This window comes from Bubalus kerabau, chromosome 10 (genome assembly GCF_029407905.1).
Source record: "Bubalus kerabau isolate K-KA32 ecotype Philippines breed swamp buffalo chromosome 10, PCC_UOA_SB_1v2, whole genome shotgun sequence".
Lineage (NCBI taxonomy): Eukaryota > Metazoa > Chordata > Mammalia > Artiodactyla > Bovidae > Bubalus > Bubalus kerabau.
In genome coordinates this window covers 10,107,059-10,118,113 of record NC_073633.1, presented here as the reverse complement: position 1 = coordinate 10,118,113, position 11,055 = coordinate 10,107,059, and the positions used below count along the sequence as shown (strand labels likewise).

Sequence of the window (11,055 nt, the reverse complement as noted above, 5' to 3'; positions counted from 1 at the left end):
AATCCCAGACCACATGCACTCTGAAAGGTATTTCCATTTGCTTTAGCAAACATGCAAAAATTCAAATGCATAGCAGCTCCATTATTAGTAATGCAATAAATATTGTCATCAACCCCTTCCAAGCAGAGATCCTACAAAGATGTGGTGAGCCTAAGATTTCAGACCTCAGGACCCTTAAAAAACATGAGCATCATTTCAACCCTCACAAGAATCTGTGTGTTTAATTCCATTTCTCAAATAGTCAAACAGGCTCGAGAGGTACAGTCCTTTGCTTACTCTCTCACAGTTTGAAAGTAGCACCTGCAATGTGAGCCCACGTCTATCCAAAACAAAGCCTGGGCTTTTTGCATTCTAGGCCCCCACATGTGGACTGGCTCCTGGCCTGTAGAAGAATCAAGCTGAAATGCATCTGGTGCAGGCCTGGGGGAAATCATGATGGAGCCGCCAGAGAGTGCAGAGTTCAGGAAGTCCTTGAGACTGGACTATTTATCAGGTTTGCTATTTGGATGACCTCCTCCACTGAAGAAGTTAATGCAGAGGTTTTGTTCTTCCCATTTAATGGATCAAGACAACTGAGACTCAGAGACCATGACTTGCTTAGATCCCAAGAAAATCAACAACTTTCCTGCATAAACTCCAAATCTACCAATTGGAGCCCAGGGCTCAGTGTCCCTTCCTTAAGACTTCTTGTTATTCTATTGCCAGTAAAAGCTCTGTATTTATCTGAACAGGAAAGGCATCTTCTTAGATGGAAAGGAAAAAGAACACCTCTTTAAACTGTCTCTGTCTTGCTAAAGTGTCTTACATGTATCTAGTATTATGAAGGCTCATCAGGATAGTTAAATGAAATAAAATGACATATTTTAAATTTGCTTTTATGGTTGTAAATTAAATTCTCTGAAATATTTTGTCCGTCAAATGAACATTTCATAAGATACCCTCCATTCATCCCACACGCCAGAAACCCAAAGTACAGCCTCATCCACAGTGTCCTAAATTTTACGAGTATTTAACAGTCCTTATTTTTCATTCTGCCAATGAAATACACAGTGAAAGCTTTTGTGCCGTGTTTCATTGGTTGGACAACAACAACCCTGGGCATCACAGCTCATGTTGCTGGACTACCAATTACAAAACAGCAAAATTAAGCTGCAAAGAATCAAGACGTGCAGAAAGTTAGGAAGCAGAACGAAAAGGCATCATGCTTTGAGTGAGTTCATTCTAGATGTGTTCATTATCTGCCAAAGCCTAGGAAAGGCAAATATGGAATTTAAAAAGACACCATCTGTTGTGTGATGTTCAAATTATAAACTTAACCCTTAATTTTTACATCACCTGCTATTCAATCATTTTCCTTTGGGATTAAGAGAAAAAAAAAAAAAAAAGCCAGGTTAGTACATGATCTAAGCAGGTTTAGCAGGATCAATGAAAGTTTTGTGTAAGACTTTTAAATAAGCCCAGTATCACAGTCTGTATATTTTCTCCAGAAAGAAATTCTTATATTTTACTCTTAAAACAAATACTAGTCATACAGTGGTTGCCATTAAGTCACAGGTCCACGACCACACAGAACAAGCCAGGCTTTTCTGTAATTTTTATGTTATTTAAAATCTTTAGACTCTTAGAAAGTAAAAATAAAAATAGAGATTTTTTTTAAATTTTATTTTATTTTTAAACTTTACATAACTGTATTAGTTTTGCCAAATATCAAAATGTCTTTTAAATCTGTGAAATGAAAAGGAGAGTAATTCCTTGAGCAAAGAAGGAGGTTTTTTTTTTTTTTTTTTGGTGGGGGGAGGGGGGAGAATGTTTTTGAGACAGAAGGAAAAGTTTATAGCCCACAGCAACTTTCTGTTTAAGTATCCAAAGGCAACACGTGCTACACATAAGAGGAGACTACCACTAAAAAGAAAAAAAAAAGCAACATATCCTTGAACATGCCCAAGTTTTCTTACATGTAGATCTGAAATATTCTAGTTTTTAAAACTCACTTAACTGCTGTAGCACAAATGCAACATTCAGGGTGGTTTTGCGTTCACAAAATAATTTTATTATATGTAAGAAGCATACAGGCAGTAAAATTAAGAAAACATTCACAATTCATAAATAACGCAGACCTGATGCAGGAGATAGTTTCCAGTAGATATCTTTCTTGTTACCCACTCCATCTGAATGTTAAGTCAATTACTTATCCACAAGAATACTTTGTAAATATTTCCAAAAAATTCTCTTGAAATGCCCCACATGAATTAGTATCTGGCAACAGAGACTCAGAATACTTTTTACAATCCAGGTGATGACACAGGAACTTGATGCCAAATCACAGAGAAAGGGCTAGCATTTGTCAAAAGAGATGCTGATGGCTTTAGGGTGCTTAACACGAAAGGAGAAAGGGGCTCCTGTTTTTTCCGCCAACAGAGGTGTCTTACTCAAGGATGATAACGAGGCACTATCTGCTAGTTTTATACCATTAACAGTTAGACTTTTTAAAAGAAATCAATTCTAAGTTCAGATTAAAGCATTACCAAAATAGCCCCACTGAGCAGCTTGGCTGGTAAGATGGAGATGAAGGACTTGACCTTTGCCCCTGGGTGACTCTCTTGTGACACACGAGTTAAGGAAACTCACTGTCTTCACTGCACATCTCTAACCAGGACAGTCATTTATCTGGTTCAGAAAAGCTAACTGACACAGGAAATGAGCAAAGACAAAGAGGGCCAATTATTTTACATAAATACAACGTGGCATATACTTTTTATTGCCACCTAATATAAATTTTGAGTTGGATTCTTCTTCAGCTGACTTTTATTTCAGATATTTACAGAACTGCAAATCATTCTGCTGGGAAAGTCTTCGTCACATAAAAAATTTTGAACACGAGAGTGCCTATGCTTTTTTAAATCTTTCAAAATCTTTTTAGGAGAATAAAGCTATCACAGCATTTGTCAATTCTCATCTCCTATTTAGCTGTGCCAATAAATGTTAAGGAACAGTCACAGCTTCATTTTCTGTTTGTCTTTGCTGTGTTTCTGGAAGTTACAAATGAGCATTTAGGCTCTCAGAGAGCCTGTGTTTGTTTCATTGGCTTATCAAGTGCTAGTCAAATGAACAAAATGCTATTTTAAGATCTCAGATAACTCATTCTATTAAATATGATAAATATAGATTTAATATAATAAATTAAAAATATCCATATAATACAATAAATAAATAAAACCAATATCAACTAAGCATCAATTCTGGGGGGGAAAAAGTCCCATTCCTACTGTAAGGCTCAATTTTTTTTTTTTAGGAATAATTTATAAAGGCATGCACCTACCTTTACAATCTGAAAACTTTGCTTGGACCAGTGTTAGCACCTGTTTGTACACAGCAAACTCAACCCTTCTCATTTCCTTCCTGGAAAGCTTTAATTTTAAAGCGAAGCTGTTCATTGTTGATTCTTTGCCCTATTTTTAAGTCCTAAGAATCAGTTTCTAAAAATAACTTTGGAGCCAAAGACAGGTCCCTTGCGAACATTTGCTTCACCTGTGTCCCTCTTGATTCACTATGAACACCACAGAAAACACACTGGAACGCAGATTAAAGTGTAGATAGCTGTGTGTTGAGGGGAAGCAGCAGGGGAGAGCTCGCCCGACATCTCGAGTCTCAGCACGCCTTCGTTTCCTCACCACAAGCCTCAGAGAAAGCTCCTGCAGCTTTTGGGACGAGCGTGACTGGCAGGATTCGCCCCAGAGCTCAGGTCGGGTGCTGCCCGTTTTGTGTGATGGGCTGGATCTTCTCAAGAGAGACATCAGTGTCATAGTCCAAAATGACAGACAGGGCTGGGGACAGCTTCTCCAAGGGCTTGGCTATTCCCACCGCCTCCTCCTTCTTCAGGCCCTCAGAGGAGCCCACAGCGTGTGGGATCAGATACACCACATTGCAGTCCTTGGAGATGGAACCCCGAGGCTCGTGATGGCTGGAAAACACCACAGCCCCATTGTTATTGATGCTAACCGTCTCTATGGCATTATTCGTAGTCGGGCAAAGCCTGTAGCATCCTAAGAGGGTGGAAAATGCCTTCCGAAAATCAGCATTAAAGGCATAAATGATGGGGTTCAAGGAGGAATTAGCCCACCCAAACCACACAAACACGTCAAAGGTGATGGAATCGATGCAGAAGGGCTTGGTCTCTCCAGACCCACAGAAGGGCACCATGCAGTTCAAGATGAAGAAAGGGAGCCAGCAGCACACGAACACCCCCATGATCACCGACAGAGTCTTCAGAACTTTAGTCTCTCTTTTGAAGGACATCTTAAAGGAGCTTTCTGGTTGAGAACACTCCATGGGGTTTCCATTACCTGTAGTGGTCTGGCAGTTCTTGGCATGGACTGCTGCCCTCTCCAAGGCTGAGATACGCCGTATTTGTTTCTGGGCGATCCTGTAGATCCTGGTGTAGGTGACAATCATGATAGCCACAGGGATGTAAAAGCTTATTAGAGAGGATGAAATGGCATATGTCCTGCTCAAGCTGGAGTCACAGTTGTTGATGGTCTTGCCCAGGGAAGTGGCATTCCCCTCGGAGGGACCTGTGGGTTTTGCCTTGTGCCAGCTGAGCTGCACGGGGATGAAGGAGATAAGAACCGACAAAGTCCATGCCACACTGATCAGAATGAAGGCTGCCTTGGGGGTCATCTTCCTCTCATACCGGAAGGGGCTAGAGATGGCCCAATACCTGTCCACACTGATCACACAGAGATTGAGGATGGATGCGGTGGAGCACATGATGTCAAAGGCCACCCAGATGTTACAGAAGGACCCAAAGGGCCAGAAGCCAGCGATTTCAGCCACTGCTTTCCAGGGCATGACCAAGACGGCCACCAAGAGATCCGATACAGCCAAGGAGATGACGAAGAAGTTGGTCACCTTGGATCGCAGGTGGCGGAACCTGATCACGGCGGCACAGACCAGCGTGTTCCCCAGGAGGGTGGACAGGATGAGCAGCGACAGGAAACAGGCTGTGAGAATGCGGAAGGAGAAGTCCCTCTCCGCCACCAGCCCGGTGCCTTCCATGGTAGACGTGTTGAGAGTCCTCATCTTCCTGAGGGTGAGCACAGAGGGGGCTCGGACACCCCCAAGTTCCTAAGCAGGGATTGGGGATCGGTCAGGCCTGCAGGAGTCCTCACGGGCCACACAGTCCCTTGCCCAGCCCCACTTGCTCTCCTGGGTGGAGGACCTCACCAGCATTCCACCAGACGGCTGCAACAACCGAGTGGCAGGAGCCTGCCCGTGGCAGTCCAAGTCAGCCCCTTGGAAGGTCCCTCTTGCTCTCTACAACTGTCTTCTGACTTCCTTGCTCCAGGTCACTGTCGCGGGGACAAGATGACCCTTCAATGCCTCCTGGAAAGCCCTGGTTATTTAGCATATTCTAAACTGTCAAGCCAGAGACTCTCAGGCCTCTACCGAGCTAGTCAACTGTCGTCACATTCCGGGTCTGTGGCCTCTCTGGTGGTGACAGATAATTCTCCCCTCTGAGGCGCAGCTTAAAATACATGACCCGCTCCTCCAAGCCCCGGGCTCTGCAGCAGCTCCCCTAAAGCCCTAGAAAGCAAAGAGAAAGCAAAGGTCGTTTGCCGAAAGGAGCAGATCGCATCTTCACTGTCAAGCCCAATCCAGCTCCCTCTGAGCCACCTACCTTGCCTTGGGGTTGTCTCTCTCCAAGCCCCCGGGAGCTCCTGGAGCTCGGAGAGCAGTCTTCGGAGCCGATGCCGCGCCAGGGCACCCAGGAGGCGCGCCTGAGTCCTGCCCTGCGCGCGCAGCTTGGGTTCCTTGACCGATGCGCAAAAATCGCAGGAGCAGGTTTGGGACAAGGATCCCGGGCCAGGTCTACAGATAGCTGGCGTTGCCCCCCACTGCCTCGAATGGCTGGAGGCGGTTCAAAGCGGACGAGACCCCGGGAAAGGGCTTCCAGGCTCTCGGAGAGAGGGCACCCCCAGTACTACTCACCTGGGCAGCTACCTTTCTCCCGGAGCCGAGCGCCCGGGCACCCCTCGAGCGGCCTCTGGCCCCTCGGGGATGAGCCCTGCGCCTTCCCGCGGAACTGCCCGCTTCCTCCCGGGAGCCCGTGGGCACACGAGGCAGAGAGAGCCGAGCTTGTACCGGAGGGCGCCCGGGCCGGCCGGATTCCCTCGGGGCACAGCCCACCCCGCCCCCGCGTCCCCTCCCCTGCCCCGGAGGCGGGCCTCGCTTGACAGGCAAGAGTTGCGGGCGACAGCCGCACGTGGTTCGCTCGGCTGGTGCCGCGGGCGAAAGGGGTGGAGGGAGCCCAGCTGAGTGCTTGCCCGTCCCGGGTTACCCCGCCAAACCCCGGGCCCCCGGAACCCCGGACGGCACCGGGACAGGGGCCCGCGAGAAAAGACCCCTAGGTGAAAGCCTCAAGCAAGCCCGAGTCTCCAGGAAGCAAAGCTCCGCGCGCCATCCAGCGCCTGCGGGGGTCAACCCCATGCCCTTCTCAAGACCAAACGCAAGCTGGGAGCCGGCTCACTCTTCCACGCACATCAACCTCCAGAACAGCCCGGCTCCGACAGGCGCTGCCTCCAAGGGCCCCTCAACTGGGATGAAACGTGCCCCGCGAGCGCCTGTACTCACCGGTCGCCGGGAGGGCTCCGCGCAGGAGCGCGCCTGGGCGGGTGCGCTCCACTGCGCCCCGAGGGCGCTCACCTGGAGCCCAGCTTGGGTAGCGCGCGCGTCCACGGCTGTGGTCAACGCCGGACTGCAGCTTTTGCCCGGCGCTCGGCGAGCGGTGCAAGCCCAGCGCCACGCTTTCAGCGGGCCCGGGGCGCCCTCTGCCGGCCGTTTTGGCTTCCAGCGCCCCGACTGCGCCCTCTCAGACCCCAACCTCGCCGCACCTGGACCCACTCTTCCTCGACCGTGACTGCCAGAACCTGGGAAAGGGGGTGGAGTTCTCTGCTTTAAATCCCTAAAAACTGACAAGGGTGAAATTTTTCTTTTGCTGGCACTTCAATCCTTGAGCCAATGTACAATATTTTCCAGAGCGCTTACTGTATGTACCAAGAGCAACAGGATAAGCAAGATGCAAGCTCTTCTCCCAGAGAGTAAACCAGAGAGATCGGGCATTTACTGAACAGACTCTGGGTCCCAGACACACGCCATATGTCGCCACCCCTTAAAAAAAATCCCTCCTCATAAACTTCCTCATCTCCATTCTGCCCAGGTGGAAAATCAGGTTCAAAAATGTACCCAAACTTACAGGGTTGCTGAGGGTGTGCCACCTGCCTGACTCCCACCTGCATGTTATTTTCACCTACACATCACTGCCTTCTGGGAACTCTGAGTCTAGTCTGGGATTCCACCAACTACATAATTACCCACAAAGCTTATTTAAGGAAAGGACAGGATGGAAGCAAGGGAGCCTGGAGATGACTGCCTCTGAGCCACTCCCCTGCTGTCCTGGGCAAAATCTCAGGGAACAGACTTCACAACTAAAAGGCAGAAATTACCTTTATGTAAATGGTGACATCGCAGTGCCTTGCTGTGCCTTCCTAAGAGTAGGGAAGATAAGGAGTAGTTTCCATGTCAGACTGCCTGGCTTCCCTGTCCCTACCTTGCCACCGCTGGCCACATGTGCCCTCTCCCCTCTCCAAGCTTGCTTTCTTCCTCTATAAAACAGGGATGGCATAACAGGTTTGTTCTAAGTATTCAAGGAGATGATATTTGTTGAGCGCTTGGCACGGAACCTAGGACCCAGTCAGTTCCCTTTCCTGGTAGGAACCCCTGGGGGCTCATTAGAAAATCTATAGTCTTATTTCGCTGAGAACCTCGCACCACATTGAAAGCCACAATTTTCTTGGTAAAAACCCTGACTCTAAATAATAATTCCATTCAATTAGCCAGTACAAGCTGCACCTTGGTTTTCAATGAAAGAACCGCGTTACAGACGGCAGACCCTCCTTCGCTCCCATACCCAGCTGTTCTCCCATCCTCACCCTTACTGTCCCACACAGTGGGACATGGGGCATGAGTCACGGTCACAGATGCAAACTTTGCCACAAACCTGCCCAAAGAACCACATGCTTGCAGAGTCTTAAAGCCATGCTTAGCATAATACTTCCAGACCATTTTCCTTAAAGTAGTCATTCCCCAAACTCCTGGCTGTATTGCATCTTTCTCTCCCTTTCCCTAACAAGTGAAAGGATATGCTTCTGGTTGAAGATAGCCATGTCAGCCTGAACATTCTACCCATGAACTCCCCACATTCTGCCCACCCACCCTGGAGTGTTTCCACTGCAATTACCCAGAAACACACAGGTAGGGAAAATTCAGCAATAACCTTAAAGGCAGGAAGCGGGGAATCCTTTTCTGGAGAATAAAAGGCAGATTGTAGTGACTGAGCACACACGAACAGGACTGAACTGGAGGAAGGAGTTGACCCGGGATTTTTCTTCTGGGAAGAAACTCCACGAGAACACACTACAAGATAAAAGAAACAAGGCCTGGAGGTCAGGACAAGGCCAGTGTGAGGTGTAAATTTCTAGTGATTCCCCTGAGAAATACACCCAGCGTCCAAGCCTCCCAGAGTCAATAACCCTGGCACTTCCCACTGCTGTTTAGATCAGAGCCCAGTGGCAACCAGTCTGATCTCCAGTGGCATCACATTCAATGAAATAACAGTTCAACAGCTGAAAAGTATTTGAACTGAAATTTAAATATGAACCAAAACCTCCGTTGGAGGGAAATGACTTTCACATCACACTTCATATCCTCTTTCTCTCAAGCTCAGCAGCTGCTCAACAACAACCACACACACACACACACACACACACACAAAGCTCTCTTTTCTTTGCTTGAAAAATTCCCTAAATTCTTTCCAAGCTATCCCACACTGACCTGTGTCTTTTTCTCTCAACACATTCACCTGAAAAGTCTACGTTATCAAATCAACGTATTGTACAGCTTGAGAAGTATATCTTCTAAGAGAAAACTTCTGCCATTTTTACTGTCTGAACCTCCAATTTTCTCCTTACCCATAACATACACCCCCCGCCCCGAAAAGGCTCAGGAATGCAGCTAGAGGAAGGAAGACTCTGTGAATACCTAACAGGATAATTTTGTTTCCTGTCACCCAAAAAACAACAGAGTTGGACAATTTCTTACGATTCCAAGACAGACTCCTGAGGTCTCTTTCTGGCAAAGGTAGGTTATTGATTTTTGAACGTCATTGCTAATGGTGCAGGAAAGGAAAGTGTAACTTAAATCTCAGGGTTTTTTCCACTTTGCAGAGAGTGTGAATTTCAGAGGAACTTACAGTTTGGCTAGAAAGTGAGTGTGTTAGTTGCTCAGTCGTGTCTGACTCTTTGTGACCCCATGGACTGTAGCCCGCCCGTCTCCTCTGTCCGCGGAATTCTCCAGGCAAGCATATTGGAGTGGGTAGCCATTCCCTTCTCTTGAGAGGATCTTCCAACACAGGGATCAGATTTGGGTTTTTTTCCCCATGTTTTCTCTCCCGAAGCCAAGGTGAAACAAAACCTTCCGTTTTGTTCTATAAAAATCTCCCCCACAAACATCAGAAACCGAATATAAATGCAAGCAGGTATTAGCATTAGATCGTGCCGGGAATGTAAACCCCAGCACAAAAGCACCTTTGTTTCCCAAATTGGCATGTCTTTTAAGCACTACCATGATTTATGCACTGCAGGGAGGGGGAAGTTAAAATGTTGCTTTTCAATAAATTTTTATTTGGCATTTGTGAAAGTAAATGAATGCAGAAGGCACGCTATCACAGGGGAGCTTAAGCTCGTAAAAGACTAAATAAAACAACTGATCTGTCTAGTATAACAAATGAAATATTTGGGAGGCTTTAGGATATTAGCTAATAGGATATTAGCTAATTTAATTAATTTAAATTAGCTAATAGGATATTTAATTTAAATTATATTTAATTTAATTTAAATTTAATATTTAATTTATATTTAATTTAAGCTAAATTAGCTAATAGGATATTACTAATTTAATACCACAAAGTGATTGCTTATAATGTTAGTGAGAAGAGATAAAGGTTGGCTGACTTTGACTAAATAGCTAGAATGCTTGTTTTAGATCATAAATATAACTTCTCTGAAAATTCCTGATCCCATGTTAAAATTTCTTCTCCTATAGCTTATTATATGATTCAAAAATCAACACTATTAAAAATTTTAAATCCACAAGTACCACGTTGGGTGGAGGTTGCGAGGTAGTCCATCACACATAATGTGTGTGTGTTACTGTTGCGTCTGATCTTGGTTGCCTTTGCTCTTTGCTGTCTGACTTCTGTAGGTTTCCCTGAGTCGTTTTTATGATTTCTTTTGATCTCCTTCATTGCCTTATTGTCTATAATCCTTTGTTTTGCTATTTTCGTGCTATTTTCATGCTTTAGGGTTCACATCATATACATGAGACGATGTATAAGATATAGATACAGACATACCCGGTTTTACTGCATTTCACAGATATTGTGTGTTTTACAAATTGAGGGTCTGTGGCAACTCTGAGCTAATCTGCCAGTGCCCTTTTTCCAACAGTGCTTGATCGCTTTGTGTGTTTCTGTCACATTTTGGCAATTCTTATAACATTTCAAAGTTTTTCATTAATTTATATTTGTCATGGTGATCAGTGAGCTCTGGTGTTACTACTACAACTTGCTGAAAGCTCAGGTGATGGTTACCATTTTTTAGCAATCAAGTATTTTCTTAAGATATGTACAGTGCTTTTTAATATATAATGCTACTGCACACTTGGTAGACTACAGTATAGTGTAAAACACAACTGTGTATGTACTGGGAAATCAAAAAATTTGTGTGACACATTTTATTTGTGATATTCACTTAACTGTGGGGGTCTAGAAATAGAGCCACGGTAGCACCACAGTGCCACTTCCCTGGTGGCTCAGACAGTAAAAGCATCTGCCTATAAAGCGTAAGACCCAGGTTCAATCGCCTATATATATCTTCTATCCGACATCTGTACGATATTTTATAGATCTATGTAAGACATGCTATGTCTTATATATCTTCT

General features: G+C 45.6%; 1 protein-coding gene across 2 annotated transcripts; it reads right to left on the bottom strand.

Moving 5' to 3' along the window:
- Positions 1 to 2,027: 2,027 nt before the first annotated feature.
- DRD1 (dopamine receptor D1) lies at positions 2,028 to 8,235 on the bottom strand. 2 transcript variants are annotated; one of them, XM_055536572.1, is made up of 2 exons: positions 6,631 to 8,235; positions 2,028 to 5,583 (listed from the first exon to the last, which is right to left on the bottom strand). In XM_055536572.1, the coding sequence occupies exon 2, from the start codon at positions 5,077 to 5,079 to the stop codon at positions 3,739 to 3,741; it is 1,341 nt and encodes a 446-aa protein (XP_055392547.1). In that variant the 5' UTR covers positions 5,080 to 5,583; positions 6,631 to 8,235; the 3' UTR covers positions 2,028 to 3,738. The 2 variants fall into 2 exon arrangements, with proteins under 2 accessions (XP_055392547.1, XP_055392548.1); XM_055536573.1 differs by lacking the exon at positions 6,631 to 8,235 and adding an exon at positions 5,989 to 6,115.
- Positions 8,236 to 11,055: the final 2,820 nt, after the last annotated feature.

What these genes read in the sequence shown, in the direction of transcription:
- DRD1 (XM_055536572.1), bottom strand. Translation starts at nt 5,079, where the DNA reads ATGAGGACTCTCAACACGTCTACCATGGAAGGCACCGGGCTGGTGGCG.